The sequence below is a fragment of the Lepeophtheirus salmonis genome, chromosome 2 (genome assembly GCF_016086655.4).
Source record: "Lepeophtheirus salmonis chromosome 2, UVic_Lsal_1.4, whole genome shotgun sequence".
Lineage (NCBI taxonomy): Eukaryota > Metazoa > Arthropoda > Copepoda > Siphonostomatoida > Caligidae > Lepeophtheirus > Lepeophtheirus salmonis.
The window spans coordinates 5,619,001-5,639,572 of record NC_052132.2 but is presented as its reverse complement, the minus strand read 5'-3'; the positions used below and the strand labels follow the sequence as shown (position 1 = coordinate 5,639,572).

The window sequence follows — 20,572 nt, the reverse complement described above, 5'->3', positions numbered from 1 at the left end:
TTCCATGAATTCACCCTTTAATGAATCGTCCGATAAGGTAAGCTCTACGAAGGGAAGAAAAAAATTGCACAGGGCATAAGGGAAAATGACAAAGTGACGTCATCAGTTGTATCATTAAAAAGCGACATCTGCCGTAGACAAAAAATAGTTCTACGACAATATATCTCTTTAAGCTAAGAGGCGCGTTTTGCTACTTTGAAGAGTCAAAGAGAGAGAGAGAGAGAGAAAACGAAGAAGATGAAATGAAAAAGCGAACAAGGCCGGTCTACGATGCAGAGTAGCTCATTTTTCCAAAGTATTATGATTTATGGTGTATATAGACCACAGACTAGACTAGACTCCTCACTCCAATTTCAGAAAGTTATTCAATTTGCACGCAATTGTAGGGATATATCGTTTAGTTAAATCTTCCTAATCTAACACATTTTGGATTCAAATATTCGATTTGGGGCGGATATCTATTAAATAAGTTCATTATAAAAGAATAAGGCAGTTACTTATTTTTAGTCATAGAAATTTTATATCGAAGTTTATCCAAAGTGACGGAGAAGTTATTACGATGGAATTCATACAATTATCTACGAGTAAACATATATTTATTTAAAAAAGTGTATGACATGAGTACAATAATATAGAAGAAGTCACCATTATTAGATATCATTTAAAATATTATTAATGTTTTATTTTGTAAGGTTTATGATTTAATAAATTGCAAGTGATCAGGAATCCCACGACAACATTGGTACCAATATTCATACTAAAAAAATATGGATTTTTGTGTAGGAAATGAATGAGTGGTTGACTCTTGAAGGGAATGAAAGTGTTCATCCAATGAGTGCATGGTAGATGTCGCTAGTTGGTAGATTCCATTGCGTGCATCTCTTGGAGTGGTCAACTGATCTTCCCAAAAAGAGGTTCAACTGCTTCCTCGAGGTATTTATTTTGATTTGCCACCATCCACAAGAATTGCTAAATTAAATCGTTTGTTATAAATAGACCATTTTTAATTGTATGGAAATTATTAAAGATGGGAGTTCCGGCATTTTTTCGTTGGCTTTCGAGAAAATATCCAAGTGTGATCATTGAGTGTCTGGAGCAAAAGGTATGCCAAGTGTTTTTTTATGTAGGATGATTAATGATTACTTATTATTATTAATTACTGTAGAATTCGTTAGGTATTCCAGTGGATTCGACGGAGCCCAATCCAAATGGGGTGGAGTTTGATAACTTGTATCTGGATATGAATGGGATTATTCACCCTTGTACACATCCTGAAGATAAGTATGGGATTTCTCTTTTACATTAGTCATTACTTACCGTCACGAGCAGTCCCTTCATATAGAATCTTTTTATCCCACATCACATTTCTTGTTGCTTGTTCATGTCGCCCATTTTGAGGACCTAAACAACCAAGCTGTATAAAAATTGAAATCCTTTCCCCATTATCATTACCCATTGGATATCAAAATGGGACTAACTAATAAAAGGACTTAATCCTATACCCTCTATCAAAACTATCACTCTGGTCCTTAGTTTTATTATATATCTGATCCTAATATCTATTAAAAATATGTTATTACATCGTTATATAATCTTATTTTCACATTGTAGATGAAAAATAACTAATAGAATGGAAGGAATAATAAATTTTCCCTAATTTTCCTCCTTTTCTCGTCCTAATCGATCAAAAAAAGAAATATATATATGTATATTATTCTGGTCATTTTTAGTACATATTACTTTGATTTAATTCAAATATCCGTGTATATAATTTCCATCAAGTAGTATTCAATGTAGGTCATAAGTTTTTCGTAATTCATCTTAAGTTTCATCAAGATTTATTGAAAATTTATCCTTATGTAGTAAAAATCTTGGGGTAAGAGGCAAATTGTCGTAACCCAAATTACCTCTCAGAATGAAGCTTGGAAACTCCAACCTTTCATTATGAGTAATGTTGTTGTTTCCCAATTTTTACAATTCAGTGGATCTAAGAAATTTATTTCAACTCTGACAGTTAGACTTCTTGAATGACAACATCAATATTTTTAATTTATGAGTTACAACCATTTGGCCCTCACCCCTCGAAATATCAACTTTGAGCCCCCAAGATGGCGTCTCCTCCAATGATGATGTAATTTATGACGTCATTGAAAATGCTCTATTTAATTCAATTTAGCCTATTATTAATGATTGTTCTTCATCAAAGCGTACGTGAAACATTTAAGAATAAGAGTCCATTTTTCCAGGCCTTAAACTGCCTCCCTACATTTTTGAATATTTAAATTCACAGACCTGCTCCTCAAACAGAAGATAAAATGATGGTTGACATTTTTGAATGCATTGATCGCCTATTTGCTATTGTAAGGCCACGCAAAGTACTTTATATGGCCATTGATGGAGTTGCTCCTCGCGCCAAAATGAATCAACAACGCTCTAGAAGATTCCGTGCTTCCAAAGAATCTGCGGAAAAAGTATTAACCTTAGCTCGACTAAGGGAGGAGTTGTCAGACAAAGGTCTCCATTTACCTGCAGAAAAAAAAGATAAAATTCACTTTGACAGTAATTGTATTACTCCTGGTACACCTTTTATGGATAGACTTTCCAAGTGTCTACAATATTATATCTATGAAAGACTTAATACAGATAATGCCTGGAAGGGTATTAAGGTATTCCTTTCAGATGCTAATGTTCCTGGTTAGTATTTTGTGGTGTTTTTTTATTTATTGAGCAATTTAACATTTCAATCATTTTAGGGGAAGGAGAACATAAAATAATGGACTTTATTCGTCGACAAAGAGCTCAACCAAATCATGACGCTAATACACAACATGTTCTATGTGGAGCTGATGCAGATCTAATAATGTTAGGGCTAGCAACACACGAACCCCACTTTACGATTATTCGTGAAGAGTTTAAGCCAAACAGGCCAAGGCCTTGTGAACTTTGCCGTCAAATGGGTAATTAAATATTAAGTATAATGTTGGTTCAATATACTAGTAATATTATTTATAGGACACGATATGACTGATTGTGTTGGTTTTGCGGACAAACCAAAAGAAACTGACTCAGATCCTGTTTTTGGTGAAGAAACAAAATACATTTTTGTGAGGCTTTCTGTATTGAGGGAATATTTAAGAAGAGATCTGGACATGCCTAATCTTCCTTTTCCATATGATTTCGAAAAAGCAATCGATGATTGGATATTTATGTGTTTTTTCGTTGGGAATGATTTTTTGCCTCATCTACCTAGTCTTGAAATTCGGGAAGGAGCTATTGATCGACTTGTCAGATTGTACAAAAATGCAGTTTACAATACAGGGGTAAGATTTTTAAGATTATAATACGAATTATATACGAAAACTATCAAATTTATTTTTGTGTTTCATGCAGTTTAGTATTTGTTAAGGTTAAGGCAGAAATTCATGTATGATTTTCGAATATTTTCTGTGTTGTCTTACACTATAAATCCTGAACCGTCTTCTAAAACTGAATTTTAATAATAATTTATAAAATATATTATCATAGATCAGTGATTTTTATCAAATATGTTTTTTTTCATATATTCTAAACAATATTAGATTTTGCCGACAAAAGAATTAAAATTTTTATTCTTCTCCACACTGATATTGAAAAAAGTATTTTAAGGGATTATTAAGTCAATTGAAGTATACCATGAAACCTTCCGTATATCTATCATGTATCTAAATGCTGTTCAACCCTAGTTCAAAGATGTTGCTTGTTGTAAAAAATGAAGCAATATAAAGTTTGAGCTACATTGGTGGACGAAGTTTCCCAATTTCAAAATTTGTAGAATAAAATATATTTTTTTACGTATGCTGACAAAAATAAGACCTACTCTCCTTTTACCTTAATATAGATTATTTTTGGGAAAATATGCACTTTTTCAAATTGAAAACAGAATTGAAAAAAAGTGTGAGCTGCCCGCGGTACATCCATACATTATTTGTAATATTTTACAAGAAATAATAAGTTTAGAAGGAAAGCTATATCACAAATTTTGAAAGATTGATTATTCATCTAAAATAGTTATTTATTAAAAATGCTCTATTTTGACTTATATTGACTATTTTTTTGATAAAAGTTATATTTCCCCTATAAAACTGAGAAATTTACAACTTCAACCTCTAAAAATGGCTTAAACATTATGATTCTTCTTTTTTAGCCAATATAACATTTTTGGTCTATGCCCTTCCTACATTTTGAAAAATAAATATTAAGAACGAGTCTATTACACATCCAGAAGATCAATCCTGTACATTCTACAATCAGGCGCACATATATAATCGTTCCAAAGACTGCAGTAACTCTTATACATTTTTTTAATGATTCGTTTGGAGAAGGTTATACTTGTCTATACTTCTCGTATCTATTCTCGAGTCTGTTTGTCATATTTTTTTCTCAAAGATCCGGTAAAGATGATACTTAAAAACATATTGATATAGATTGTTGATTCACAATCACATATACTTTCCCAAAGTATTTTTCCCTTAGAGTATGTCTGTTTCATTCCACATTATGAATCAACCTTATAATTTGTAAGGTAATTTTTTGGTGGAATAATGGGCAAAGTAGATCTATGCCTTATTGCCCTATGGGACCTTCCCTATTTCCCGTATCGTTTTCTGTGTAGTCTTTAGGTTAATTTGTGGTAGAGTATCCTTTAAAGAGGCCAGTAGACCTATGAAGTCATTGTCCACAAAATCCACCAACAACGATACAGAGAATAGGGAAGGGTCCATAGTTCAAGAAGGAACAGTTCTACTTCCCCCGTTGCTCCCCCAAAAATCGACATAATGTTTAAAGAATCATCTTTATTTTTATTGAAATGGAAATTTGTGGAGGATTTCTTAATATGTAGGTATTTCATTGGATATTTACTTATATTTATTTATTACAATTAAGTTAATTCAATTTTTTTCATACTATGAAATAATACTAAATAGATTTATAAAAAAAAGTATGTTAAGTAGATTTTTGGGAAAATCTACTATCTTTTCTTAACCCTTTTCAGGCCAGTGTGACGTATTTGCTACGTTAATGTTAATTTATCCTTCCTATCCTCGTAATTAGTCGACATTTTCCTTTTTTTTGAAGGAGTACTTTCGTGGATAACATGTGTCAACAAATTTTAAAAATGATTTTCTAAAAAGAAAATATATTTAACTTTTTCCTTCCGTTTGAAAATAGACACACAATTAAAAAAAAAAAACCAGCAGTACATAGTGCGATAGGGAAATTTTCCGCAATCAAGAATCAAAACTCTTTATTAGAAAATTAGGATTAAAAATGTTATTGAAAAAACTTAAAGCAATCAATCTTGGCAAGAATTATTCAATATGGCCGCCGCCTCCAGCCTCTATCACAGCCTTTACACGAGTTCAAAACTTAGCATAAGTTGCCATAATATAATCGGCGGACTTATTGGCCCATTGCTTCTTGATGCTGGTCTTGAGCTCCAGCACATTTCTGTATGATGTCTTCTCAACCTTGCTCTCTAAGACGCTCCACACTCGGAAGTCGAGAGGATTGAGATCAGGACTGGAAGAGGGCCAGAATATCTTGTCCCAGAAATCAGCAAAGTGCTCCTTGCAGAAGTTATATGTCTTCATGGGCGTATGACTGGGAGCACCGTCTTGGGTACACACATAGTTGTTCTCAGGATAGTTAGCCTTCAGTCAGGGTAAGATATTCCACTTTAATCCCTTATAGTAGGCCTCAGCCCGGATTTTCCCATTGGATTTGGGTAAGAAGGGATCCATTTGATAAAAGCTCACGAGTCCCGGAGTGATAAAAAACGCACTACCATATTCCTCGTAGACCTGAAACGTTACTTGAAGTTGTCTCCTGGTACTCCTATTAACACTCTTGTCACAAAGTGCCAGGAAAGCTGCGTAACAGTATCCAGTTCCATAAACACTGACCTGAGGATGAAGGCATACCACTTCTAAAAAATACATATCCTTACGAACAAAATGAAGGCCACCCGGGCTGCCCACGGAAGAAAATTACTGAACGATTTGATGTCCTATAGTAACCAAATCATTTTTATTCGGATGAGGAACAACATACTTTCAACAGAACCCATAACATCCAGAACGACAGATGGTTAACCAATAACCAATAAGTTTCTAGCCAGCATCATGACCTTGGGTCATTGGGAGAAACGGCAGTGGCATACCCCTCCCCCTACCTTGAGCTACAGGAGAGGATGGGTGCCGATAGGTACAGTGAACTCCTTCCTGATCAAGTAATAACTTGGATTAAAGCTGAGCCTAATGGTATAGAGTTCTTATTTCAACAAACTCGGCCCCTTTCATAAGGCCTGCAAGACCCAAAACTTGTTTAAAGAAGAGAAGGTATCATTTTGATAATCCCAAATCTGGTCCTCTAACTCCCCCTATATGAATCCCGTAGACTACTTCTTTTAGAGAGGATTCACACTATAGCATTGACCTCTTAAAAGCTTCCATCATCAAGTACTGCTACAAAGTCTCCCCCGCAAACGTGCTCAAGGCCTGCATCCTTTATGCCTCGTATCGAGCGAATGATTGGCGAAAATGACAAACACATTCAATGAATTGTTTCTTTTGAATTATTAGAACTTGTAAATTAAACTTCAAACATCTACTTGCTTCCCTTATTGATCAAGATGCAGTTAAATGTATTGCGGTTTACCTGAAAGACCCTGTATTGCCAGGAATTAATATTAAAAAGATAAATATGCGCTTTTGAGCGCATATTTATGGCTTCTTATAATATGTATTTAGTACTCGGTATCATTTGAAAATTTAGCAAGTTAATAAATCAAATAGTACTTCAATTGTATTTTGAATATCGACGAATTAAATTAAAGACTATTACTATTTGTGCTGAGGATCCTATCCTCGCGTCTTTCTCTATTTCGAAAGCTTTATCAGAATAGAAAGTTAGAAATGTAATGCTAATAAAGGCTTATTCTTCAAAAAATGAAGCCTCTCATGGTTAATATTTATTTTCCATTGCATAAGTTATTCTTTGTCTAGTTTAATTCATTGAAAGTGGTTAAAGTTATCGATAGCGATGAAAGACTTTAAAATTTCAGAGGCTCTTGGTAGAAACCGTATGGTTGGCTCTAATTTTCGTATCGTAGGCAAAAAAATTGGTGCTGGTAATTTTGGTGAAGTTAGAATTGGAAAACACATTGGAACCGGTGAAAAAGTTGCTATCAAGATCGATAAAAATTATGACTATAAATCAGATAAAAAAAGTGTAGACATTCAGCTCAAACATGAATATGATATCTTACGAAAAATATATCATGGATATCCTCTTGGACATAAAATTACTGGAATCCCCATAGTGTATCACTTTGATAAATGTGGAAAAGTGGATTGTCTGGTATTAGAACTCTTGGGACCGAACTTAGAAGACTTATTTGAGCTATGTGGAGGAAAGTTTTCTCTCAAAACGACGTTGATGTTAGCCTTTCAACTACTAGATCGAATTGAATCCATTCATTCGCGGGGAATCATTTATCGAGATATTAAACCTGAGAACTTTCTCATGGGAAGAAAAGGTTCCAAGGATCGTAATATTGTTCATCTTGTTGATTACGGTTTAGCTACCCCATATCGAGATCCAAATACAGGAAGACACGTTCCTTATAGAGATTTAAGGACAATGACAGGAACTGCTAGGTACATGAGTTGCCATAGCCACTTGGGGAAATCTCAAGGAAGGAGGGACGATTTAGAGAGTGTTGGGTACACTTTAATATATTTTGCAAAGGGTCGCCTTCCTTGGCAAGGATATAAGGCTAACAATATCAAAGAAAAGTATAAAAAAATTCGAGACGCCAAGATGAAATATCCAATGTATATTTTATGCGAAGGTCTCCCATCTCAGTTTGAAATCTACATGAATTATGTTAAGAAATTGGCTTTTTTTGATAAACCCGACTACGAATTTTTAAAAGATATTTTTCATGAATTATACGAATCAATGGGATTTTCATATAATGACACAGAATTTGATTGGGATAAATTTGAAACACATACTGATGATATCCAAAGACTCAATGCCTGTGGTAAAGGGTATGTAAGTTCAAACAATACTATTGATGATGAGGAAGAATTAGATTTGGACAATGAAGACGATAACAATAAAAATGTTACTTATGATAAAAGTAACGACGACTTATCCCAAAAACAGAAAATATCTACTCATTCAAATTCTAAGGACACTCATAATAAAGTCCATTCAAAGGATCCCACTTCCCCTTCGGAAATACAACAAAACGCTATTCCTGAATCCAAGGTTTTTGTTGGGAGTTTATCAATTTCAGAGAGGGATACAGACCTTACAATATATAGATATCAGAGTTATTCAGAATTCTCTAGCCTTAACATCAAGTCCAAAAAACTTACTTCCCCCATTTCTCCATCTTCTTCATCGGCGAGAGTATTAAACTATGGCGGAAATATTTCCCGTAGTTGCAGTCAAGGATATTTCAGTGGTGATGAAACTCTCAAAACTGCTTCCTCAGTTGCCAAACGAAGGGTCAGTATCGTTGTAGAAGAGCCTAAATCAATTTTTTCGGAGATTAAACCTGAGGAGTTAAATAATGATCAGGGTTCTAAAGGGAATCATGCCATAAGTGTCATCAATGAAGAGAGTAATGTTGATAATAATGAAAAATTGGATTCTCCCAAGTGTGCTGAGGCTTGTTTTACTGAAACACGGTTCTCATTTCTATGCTTTTCATGGAAAAGAAAAAAGGATGGTGTTACTTACCATAATCATAATGCATGCTCTAAATATTAGTCTCCCTTGTTTTTCTTCTTGTTCTTAATATCTTTATAATTATTATTCATACTGTGATCCTTTTTACATTTTTCAAAATATATATTTACTTATTTTTGTAAAATATTTAATGATCGTAATTATTCAATGTTAGATTAAAATCTATCTTTTTTTCTTTTTTAAATGAAATATATACTACTCTAAAATTTGGGCAAATTTAGGTGATGTACTAAATATTCTAATAGTGTTACATGCAGGACTGTGAACGTGCTGAAATTTTAGGGTGAGTCCCGAATCTGGCAAGTCACACACTTGTATAGATATATGTATACGTATATTGTAATCTGTCTATCCATCTCGATGAACACTACGACAAAAAGATGACAAAACACTCTCATACTCTACTAAGTGCTCCGTTTATGAGTAGTAGAAACTTAAGTTGTACAGTTTTTATTTTCATTCAAAGGGAAGGTAATAATTATCTTCATAACTAAACACTTTCCTTTAGATTATATATATTTACAAATACTCTACAAGAAAAAATAACTAACTACATAGTATTTATGTATCACGCTTTGCTCTTAAGAAAAGGATTCAACTCAGAAGATTCTCCTTCACAGACGTCCTCTGGTCAGTTCAAATGAATGCTATAGTAGAGAACAATCGTTTGACACTCACTAGTGACAAGTGAATTGGCATTAATGCGTGCGCAAGGGTACAAACATCCGAGGGATACATTAAATTATCCTTGTTTATGGTGTCAAAGGCTGTTTTCCTCGAATTTGATATCCATTTTTGACATTGATGATTGCATCCTTCAATGCTATGTTTCTTGAGCTAGGGTGACATTCTTGACGAGTTCTCTAGCACGTGGCTGATAGGGGCTTTTATGAATAATACAAAATAGATGAAAGGGGTGGGGACTCGCACTACATTTAAATGTGTCCAAGGCCCTGGTTGCATGTATGTAGATGTTCGGGCTAACTCAATTTTTTATTTTAAGTAACTACTAACCTGGTCATAATTGTCAAAATTTGATTAACAGAGATATCTTGGTTTTTTAGGAGCCAGAAGAAATAATTACTCACAATTTTTATTGTACAATATTTTTCATTCAACACATTTTATATTTTTGTATGGATGCCATTTTTGGAGACTGCGAGGAGATGGCGGGAGCTAGACTTCTGGGTGATGATTTATTAATTTAAAGACTGAACAAATAAGACAAATGACTACACTCACTAACATTTTTTTTTCTTTTCTAATCGCTAAACCCTGTTTTTCTCTTCAAAAATAACATCCTTACTTACATGATGATTTGAGTTGTCTGTAGGGTGATTCCATATGTATGTATGTGGCACAGTCTTGTAACCACCCACCACTTCAGATTTCATTTAAGTTTGAATAAAATGCTTCTTTATACAAGATATGTCAAATTTTATAAGACTTCAAAAGCTATGAAGGTCTAATATACTCTGTTTTTATTAGTTATCTACTAGCCTTCCACCCATAACATATATATTTTTTTAGGAAAACAAAACTAGCTATATCTTTTTAACCAATGGACCTATGTAGATAAGAGCTTGGACCTGGACAAATTTTTAATTGTTACATTAAAAAATGAATTGAAAAAAATTAATAAAAAATACTATTTTTTATTTTAAAGGTCAGGCATGATAATTATATTTATCAATGAACATAATTTCTTTATAATATTGTAGGAGAGACTGAAAAAAAAAAAATGAAACACATCAGTTTTTCCTTAATTTCTCAAAGAAATTAAGGTTAAGCTTACCAAATTTTTACGCAGTAATAATTAAAAAAATTTACAGATCATTATTCCAAAAGAGATCCTTGAAATTGTATCTAGATTTCTTGATAGAAATTTCATTTGTATTATGTTGGAATCATGAGTCATGTTCATTTAAAAAAATGTATATTGTACAGTAAGGCGGTTTCTTTAGCAACTTCTTCATATTTCGATCACGGCTTTATTTTGAAAATGCTTTATACTAAATAAATTGTGTGTAATAAAAGAATAGTTCGAGTAAACTGTTTCAAAAAAGATAATGCTGGCTTGCTCAGCGTTAATATAGTTTTAAAATATGTTTGAGTCAAGGAGAATTGAATACGGAAATAAAGACATGCGTCTCAGGTTGCCAAAATCCAATTACAACGTTGGAATTCTTCTGTGATTTGTGTTTTGAACATAACTCTTTTTTATAACTGGAAATTTTGTCGAAAACACTGTCATTAGAAAAACTTTATGGTGTAAGTAGTTAAAATCTTGCAAGTTAACATAAATAACTTCTGGTAAGTCGGATCACAATAGTCATTATAACTTCTAGTTATTTTAATTTCAGAAAAGTCTAAAAAACTACAAGATGTTAGCTGACTGTAAAACGAAAAAGAAAAGTCCCAAATATTATATTCTTCACTTGTTGGGCATACAAGAAACCACTGGCGAACAATTTTCCTTATAAACCTGTGGGAAATGCCTTCTTTTTTTTTGATCACACAACAACTGCCATAAAGGGACACTTCTTTCAAGTCTGAGCATATCTTGAAGAACGTTTTGTTTATGAGGTACTGGTCTCCCTAACATGTAGACAATAGGGTGATCGCTCTACCCAACCTCTTTGAATCTTGCTGGCCAATTTCATAGTCTTGATATTTGATATACTGTGCTTAAATCCAGAATTTCATAAAAATTGGTGAATACATATATAGCGTTAGAAGATTCTTATTTTCGATCAATGTTAATGTTTACTTTTTATTTCAACCAAATTGTCTCCACTTTACTTTTTAGTCTCTTTAGTAGACATCATATTGGAGAAAGATTACTTACACATTTTTATGATGCATTGAAGATTGAAGTATCAAAGTCCTGAAGTTTCTTTATTTGGAAGATTTATAAAAAAAGTTTTGATATATTAAAGCACGAAAAAACAGATCGTCTTTCAATACCTTGAATAAGGAGAAAAATGGGGAAAATGATAGTTTCACTCGGTATGCAAGCTTTAAAGTTTGACTATTCAAGAAAGGACCACAAAGAGTCATGCAGCTCATACTCGTTTGTCTTGGTGAAGCACCTCTGACATTCAAAAAATAAAGAATGGTATACTCAATTAAAATGAATCTACTATCAGCTCGAATAAATGTATTGCCTCAAGGAACAGTTTTTTAATTGGAAAAATTAAAACAATTTGTACATTTCTTTGTATATGTTATATTCCTTGGTGGATAACTGCCCAATGTTCAACTTCTGCTCCTATATATGATTTAAATTTTCATACTATCCTGGAATATAAAAATGTACACCCTACTTTGTCAAGAGTTGCTATTAAAGTAATGGGAGGATGATTGTATATGGGGTATTATACAGAAAAATTGGTTCCATCTGCATTGTGTAGTGAGTCAATCGATGCAGCGGCAAAAATTAGGATTAGGAGCAAAATCATGGAAATAAAAATGCCAATAAAATGCTTAAACGGACATGGAACTGGGTTTGGAAAACCAAAATTTACACTCATACTCAAAGAAAATTCGACGGATTTGTTAGAATTCATTGGCCCCCAGATAGTTTGACATTATTTCAAATATTAAATATCCTTTCTCAATTTTTAAAGACAAATATATCTCAATGGAAATATAACAGTAGTTATATTAATTTAAAAAACCATATCGGAAAGCCTATTTGCCGTAAATGATGCTGCAGAGAGGGGGTGATATATGTATGTTTTTGTTATGGAATAAAATGAAAATAACCCAAATGTGCCAACGCCAATCCTCACCAAATTTAGAAGTGTTGTTCTCAAGGCGAGAAAAAAGGGCGATCACATCCCTTAACTTTTTGAAGGGAAAAATGGGGAAGAGTGATTACCTTAGTAGACACTCTACCCTGACAAAAACCATGCTTCCTAAATTAATTCAAAATTTTACTTATTCTCGTAAATGTTTTAAGAACCAACGGAATACTTGGACGATATCATAAACATGTTTTAACATAAGGATTATAATCGCCACATTTGCTCAACTATTGTTCATAAGTAGTAAAGATAAATCCGTGAAATTTTCCATCAGAGTATCACTTCTTAGACTAGCTGATAACAACATCCTTCTGTTCTAGGTATATCCTTATTGATTACCTGAAGATACAGTGCCTAATATTCAAAGTTTAGCAGATCCTCTACACTGCCATACAAGTAGGGAAGGAAATCCCATTAGGACTTTAGGTGTTTGTATCTCATGCAATGGAGAAAAAAACAACAACATTAGGATAAGAAAGAAAAAAGATTGTTATAATTAATATAATTACACAACATCTAACTACTAATAGTGAATTCCTCAGCGAAATGCAACACCAAAGTGTTCATTCTAGATCAATACATGGAAGCACTCTTTATATATTCAAATAATAGGAAACATTCGTGTTTGATCATAAAAAACGGAGAGTAATCTCGAAGATTTATTGTGTAATTATAATTGGTACTCCTTATTGGAATTTGGGATAGACATCGAAGTAATTCTAGTCAATGTCCTTTTTTATTTCCTTCTCCCCTTCCTCCTCTGTCAGAGCTGATTGTAGCGGATCTCCTGAAAAACATTCTTCAAATTGTATAGGTTACCATTTTTGTTTTTTTTTTTTTTTTTAACATGCCCATTATACAACTGATTTTCATCACTATTTATTATTCTCTTCAAGAATTAAAGCATAATGATGAGCACTTTGATATAAAAAAAATATTTTCTGGTAGGAATTACAAAAAGAGTACGATCTTCCAATTTCATATTTATTTTTATTTTTGGGGATCAACAACAAAAGCCTAAGGATTTAATGTTCTCTTTATTCGATATATATTTATAATGATTTTAAATACAAAATTGATTTCATTTCCATTGAGAATACATTTGGTGGAGAATATGATGAACAGAAATCGTGACAGTTAAAATTTCTTGTATATATTAACTTCCATTTTCTATTGAGACATACTTTTCGTACCCTCATTCTCCGCCAATATAAATCCTTTATTTCACAGCCCAAAAATGGGTTATCACTCTGAACCGAGTTTAAATTAACTTTAAACACCCCTTCATCTTGAATGAATATTTATACCTTTTTAATTGAAGCTTTAAAATTTAACCTGCCCATTACAGAATTTGATTATTTTTACTACAGAAAAGAAAAAAAAAGTGTGCCAAATTTTGGTTCGCTAAAATCAGCTATACATGAGATATGGACGGATACTTTACTGAAATGTGATTTTCCTATTAAACCATTTTCCGATTGTTTTGTGACGGGGTAAACGAGCCAGAAATGGTTTGAAATATAACATGGATGTTATTGGGAAATTACAATCATATACAAAATGCAATTTGCTACTCCTATTATTATTTTTTTTCTTCACTTCTCAGTAGGTCCTCGGACTAATTTCCTTATCAGTTTTTTTAATTGGTCCGATCTTTTTTTACCATTCAACAGTTAAAAGGACCGATATATGGATGTTTTAGTCCTACGGTCCTAGTTATCTTTTTATTTTCTTCACTCCTAACTTTTGAAGTATTGCAGAAAATAATTATTAACTAAGAAAATATCTAGAACGTATAATAATACGTTCTAGTCTCACACCTCTTACTTTTAACTTCAGGTATCTTGTATCTATGAAAGAGGTTATGAATCATGATGAAACTTCAGCGACTCAAATTAGTAGTAACTACGTCATTTCAGCTGTTGTAATTACCCTAAAAGACCGATAAGGACTGGTCCTAGGACTGGACTGATAGTACTGTAGTCTTTTAGTTTTTTTAGATCAATTCAGGATTAATTCACACTAATGTGCATACAAATGTTTCATTAGTGATGCTAATTTGGTGCATTTTTTAGCTCGCCTGTTTTTTTAGAGTTGGCAAACTGAGCAGTAGCCTTTCTTTTTCAAAGTCGTTATCATTATTATTTAAATCCTAAGTTGTGAACGTCCTTTCCTACAGCACCGGATTGAATATATATGTGTGCTCATAAAAGGAGAGTGAGTGACCTTGTGGATTGGTTGCGGAGTTCATTGAGGATCGATATCGTAGTAATTCATGCCTATGTGCTTATTGATTTCCTTCTCTTCCGTCAAGGATGCCAATTTGATTTTTGGTTTCTTTTAAAAAAAAGAAACTAAAAATGCTAACGATTTTTATCAATACTTATACGAGGGTAGTCTCAAAAGTTTCCGATCTCTATATGAAGATTCGTAGCTCTCGTAAATAAAAGCTAGTCACATCTATCTAGCATCTGTTGAAAGTTACTCAATAAAGTTTCAGCCAAATTGTTATTATGTAAAAGTCGTTTGAGTGAGTTGAGTTGAGAGTTACGTGCCCTTTTTTTTTTGCCGTCTTGTAACTTTACACACTTCTCCAAGCGATGTTCCCATCTCTGTTATCTCTGTAGTCTGTAACTTTGCTGGGAGAATTGTGTAGATTTACAAGAAAACTGTAAAAAAAAATAAGTGTTTTTTTTTTACAAAAACAATCGCATCAACTCACTCAGGACGACTGTTACATAAGAATTGCGAGTCCAGAATGGCTGAAACTTTGGTGCGTAACTATCAAAAGATGCTAGATAAATATGATTAGCTTTGATTTATTAATGCTGAGGGCAGAAACTTTTCAGACCACCCTCGAATGTACTAGTTATGCGCGGATTGTCTTAGTTTGTGAGTCAAATCGAGTCGTGTATTTTCAATCCACAGTTCTAAAAAATCAGCTCGTTCATTTCTTAGTAGTTTTTTTTTTTAACTTTTAATGTCATATTTCTTACTGAACAGAAGTGCCCCTCTCCGCTCCCGGGCTCTCAAACAATAGTCTAACAAGTCAAGCAAGTCCACCCTTTCTCACACTTATATGCCACACATTTTTCCAAACCTAGAAAATGTAATCTTTTTTTGAAAACTATCATTGAACGTAAAGATTGAGGGTGACTGGTTCTGTCATATCTGCAATAAATTGTGGGGGGGGATTTAAAAAAACAACAAAAACAGAATGTAATTTCATTATAAAACATGTTAAATTAATTGTGAGTTCAAAGGCATATGGGAAATATCACAAATAAACTTTAACTTCTATTGAAATGAAATTTATTTGATAAGTATGTAGGGGATGATATAATTAAATATTATGTGTTTTGTCAAATTTTTATAGCAGTCAAATCTGATTCAAAAGGTGCAGGATATGCCGGCTTTAAAAAAGAAACAAACCTTCCATCAATAGTACATAAATAATTAACATATTCGAAAATAATACCCTTAATCTACTAATTGATAGATTTCTTCAAGTTTTGTAACTTTATTTTTTGGATGTAAATGTACAAAAATATGTAGAATAAGAAAATATAGGGAATCTTTTTTTTTACCTTTCTTATAGGGTTTCTTAACTGATAGTGGAATAGTAAATCCAAATAGAGTACAGCTCATAATGAAGGAATTGGGACAAATGGAAGACTCCATTTTTCAAGAGAGACAAAGGCGTGAGCTTCAATTTCGAGCCCGAAATAAAGCAAATAAGCAGTCACTTGAGTCTAGTAGAGCACCTGCATGGATTCCTAAGGGTCAATTTAAACCCCAAGTAATACTAATCAATACTGTTCATTTCTTTCTTATTCTGACAAAAATGTACTTGATGATTTAGGCACTTGGAGGAAAGAGAAATGTTGATTCAATTAAAAATTGCAAAGAAGAAGCATACAACATGAGGGTTGAAGGATTAAAAGAAGGTAAAAGATCCCTGGACAATGATTCAGATGATGACGAACCTCCAGATGAAGTTCGTTTGTATGAAGATGGGTTTAAGGATCGTTACTATGAATCAAAGTTTGGTGTTTTGCCTCAGGATTGTGATTTTCGATACCGTGTTGCAGCTGAATACACTCGTGGTCTTTGTTGGGTATTGAGATATTATTACCAGGGCTGTGCGTCGTGGAAGTGGTATTTTCCATATCATTATGCCCCTTTTGCATCTGATTTTAAAGATGTTGATCAATCTGACATAATTTTTGAAAAAGGAACTCAACCATTTAAACCCATGGAGCAACTTATGAGTGTATTTCCAGCTGCATCAAAATCTCACGTACCTGACAAATGGGGAAGTTTAATGTGGAATCCAGACTCTTTAATTATTGATTTTTATCCTGAAGATTTTAAAATTGATTTGAACGGTAAAAAATTTGCCTGGCAGGGAGTTGCACTTCTTCCATTTGTCGATGAGGTAAGTTTTTAATGTTTTTTTAAATGCATGTTTTCTCCATAAGCGAAAGCTCTCTATATTCCTTTTGAATAGAATCGCTTGAAAAGAGCCCTTGAACCCGTATATGAATTGCTTTCTGAGGAAGAGGTACGTAGAAATCAGCGTGGGGATGATTTGTTATTCATACGTAATGGTCATCCAGGATATGATAAGCTTAAATCTATTTACTCTGAAAATGGTGAATACAACAAAGTATTTAAAATGGATGCTCAGCTTTTTGAGGGAGTTAGTGGAACAATACTCTTCTCTGACTGTAATATCGTAGAAGAGGGGTGATTATCAAATTAATTATGTATTTCAGACTCTATAAAATGTACATACATATTATTTCTGTAATTTTATAAATAGATCCGTCCGATCACCTGTATCAGAGCTTGCCGACTGGCATGATAATAAAGCAATTTGTGTGAGATATCGAGATCCTGAATACGCTGAGGGTTACATATTTCCTGCAAAGCGGTTACAAAACGCAAAGGATCCTCCTTGCATTTTAAAACCTGAAGATTTAAATCCGCGTAATAATAGGGAGTGGAGGCCCAATTTCGGATTTAGAGGTGGAAGAGGTAGAGGAAGAGGTGGTGAAAATCAAGCAAGTTTAGATTCAGCCGGTCATCGTATGCTCAACCATAATTTGAATCGAGGAACAAATATTCCTCCACCATCGAATTTTGGTTGGAACTCAAATGATTCGCCTTCATCTAATAAAGGAGGCAGAAGAAATCGGGGAAGTGGAAGGGGAGATTACGGTGATAATAATAGAAACTCGAATAGGAGAGAAGACAATCGTGCCGCTGGTTGGAATGAACACCACAAGAATCCTGAATCTTATCAAAGACGTGGTCATCAAAATAATCAAGGAGGTTCTTGGCGCAGCAATTCCCGGGGAAATAGTAATGAAGATTGGCGTAATAGAGGAAGAGGCGGTAGCAGTTACTCTAATTTTGGCTCCTCTGGTCGAGGTCGCGGTGGCAATAGAGAACATCATGAAGGACAAGGCTCAGGATATTCTTCTAACAATAGAAATAAGAATGATAATGATTCCAGGAGAGGTGGCGGGGCTGGGGATTCCTCTTCATACGGGTATTACACCAACAACTATGGAAGATAATAATTTTGTATTAAAAACACTTAAGAACTTTAGTTTATTAATCAAAATTTTCAATTAATATTATTTTTTGTTTGTTTGTATAATTAATGTTGTTTCAAATTTAAATATTATGAAGAATAAACAATGAATAATAACTCAAACACAGAGAGGTTTAATTTAAATATTTACAACTCAAGATCATGGAATGAACCTACGAGCTCACTGGCTAAGATTATAATATTAAAAGGAAATGGTAGGTATGAAAAGAAAAAAAGTAAGTATGCATTCTCAAGAAATTCGTCATGAGCGCTCGCAAGCTAAGAAGGGAATCCCCAGAGAGCCCTTTTCTAGAATAGTAATTAGTGCGCTTTTGATATTTAGGTATTTAAAGGCAAGTCAAGAATTAAAGTATAAGCAGTAATTGTTGTGCTACTAACAAGTAAACAAAACCAAAAATGATCATGAACATTGAATGCTCTCAGCAAAATGGTGTATCCGCCGCTGACGATGAGATCGAGTTCTGGATTCGAATTTGTAATAAAAGTTGTATTTGAAGGACAGCAAATAACCTGTAGTAGATATGAAGAATATTGGTACATATCATACCTATTGGAAAAGGAGAGCTACATCCTGATTACAAAGGAAGTTACTTCAAGGAACAATCCTCCTTGAAGGAGATTGCATCATGGAGGAGGGAGAAGACGGGAAGGAAAATAATATGCAAAATAGTCTTCTCGAACCAGACCATAAATGAAAATCTACTTTATTCAAGGAAACATTTCCAATTTACTAATTTATATATTATATTCATTTGTTAAACTATTTCTATAAAATTAATTATTTATGAATATCTCAATTTGTTTGCCTGTTTTCAGTATTTCTTTTTTACGTCCTTTTATAGAAAGAATAAAATCCGAATAATTATAACTAAATTTATTATTTTCGTCTTTTACCTAGTACTATGAACTTGCCGTAGGCAACCATTCTGAGCTTAGGCTGCAAAAATATGAAGGATATATAATATTTTAATTGAAGCATAGTCATGATAGTTAATGAAAAAGCAGTATCCTTTAATTTTGGTGGAAATGATGACTCCATCCTCGGTCTCTATGGTCCTGAAAGATCATCTCAGATGATGATGAGTGACCACTTTTTAAGCAATCCTCAGCTTTGAAGGAACTACTTTCGAAAAATCTGTTAGAGTATCTATCATTCTTTGTAGATTGTTGATCTACAACCACAAGATAGATAGAAACACGTTTTATACCGGGTGCGAGAACATAACTTCTTTTTCCTTAAAGACAATATGACAAGTTGTATTTTTTGTTTCATAATGATAGCACAAATTGAAAGTTTTGTTTTACAGAGTTTATAAAATCATATCTGATAACTGAGGGCATCCCCAAATGCTCATACACTCATAATATAGACTGATTCCCCCCTTTTTTGGTGTCTCTTTATATAACTTTAGAGTGGAGTAGCTTCCAAGGGATACTTATTTTATTTAAAAAAATGATAATAATAATAATTAGCCAAATATCTTATTTTATAGATTTGAATGATAAGTTGATTAAATAGTTAGTTATTGGGGATTTTGCAAAGGTCTTCAAAATGTTTTTTTTTTCGGAATACATCCGGTTCCAATTACTTGATTTGAGCAAACTGAACTAATTTAAAATTATTGTATAGCAACGGCGGATCTGATGGTATCAATTTCAGCTCTCTAGAATTTTTATTCGCGACTGACTGTATTCCAAACAAAACACATAATCTTATGAGTCTCGCCTCTAGAATGAAACTATACCCATTCTTTTCCTACTTCTACAGGCTGATTGTCGTCAATCCTTATAGAAAAGGAAGTTATGTAACCGTGCCTTATCAACATATCCTTACATTGATGGTTTGAATCAATTGAATAATACGCATCCGAGAAATATTTTAAATGGCATTAAAAGGTTTTAAAATCAAAACAACCTTATCAGGAAATTAATATTAGTCCTCTTATAAAAACTACCTCTTGAAGCTTTTAACGGAAGGTAAGAAAACATTCCTATTTAAAAAAAAAAAAAAATAGATTTTACGGTTAATTTTGAATACTATTCAAAGTTATCAAAGATGGGATCAGTTTTAAAAGCATATCCAAATACCCTTACAACGATGTATTGATAGAATAATATGTAACTGTACGTTTGAAACTTCTTTTTAAGGAATTTCTAGCCTATTCTACGTCAAATCCCCCAAATATCTACGGACATTTTAACTTTTTAAGATTTTCAAAAATTTGATTTATTTAAAAAAAGAGTCTCTTAATGTCTTTTTTCCCTCATATATATAATTGCACAAACTTTGTACTAATGAGTCATTTCTTTATAAAGAAAAAAAAAACAATTTTCTTCT

General features: G+C 33.1%; 2 protein-coding genes across 3 annotated transcripts; both read left to right on the top strand.

Moving 5' to 3' along the window:
• Nucleotides 1-294: 294 nt before the first annotated feature.
• On the top strand, nucleotides 295-18,336 carry Rat1 (5'-3' exoribonuclease 2 Rat1). 2 transcript variants are annotated; one of them, XM_040727977.2, is made up of 10 exons: nucleotides 295-640; nucleotides 693-1,102; nucleotides 1,166-1,281; nucleotides 2,291-2,694; nucleotides 2,754-2,957; nucleotides 3,013-3,320; nucleotides 16,210-16,410; nucleotides 16,474-17,049; nucleotides 17,122-17,360; nucleotides 17,437-18,336. In XM_040727977.2, exons 2-10 carry the CDS (start codon nucleotides 1,028-1,030, stop codon nucleotides 18,194-18,196), a joined length of 2,883 nt encoding a protein of 960 aa, XP_040583911.1. In that variant the 5' UTR covers nucleotides 295-640; nucleotides 693-1,027; the 3' UTR covers nucleotides 18,197-18,336. The 2 variants fall into 2 exon arrangements, with proteins under 2 accessions (XP_040583911.1, XP_071750269.1); XM_071894168.1 differs by lacking the exons at nucleotides 295-640; nucleotides 693-1,102 and having other exon boundaries at nucleotides 2,247-2,694.
• Nucleotides 5,451-9,012, top strand: LOC121132552 (casein kinase I-like). Its single transcript, XM_040727979.2, has one exon. It carries the CDS (start codon nucleotides 7,081-7,083, stop codon nucleotides 8,821-8,823), a length of 1,743 nt encoding a protein of 580 aa, XP_040583913.1. The 5' UTR covers nucleotides 5,451-7,080; the 3' UTR covers nucleotides 8,824-9,012.
• Nucleotides 18,337-20,572: the final 2,236 nt, after the last annotated feature.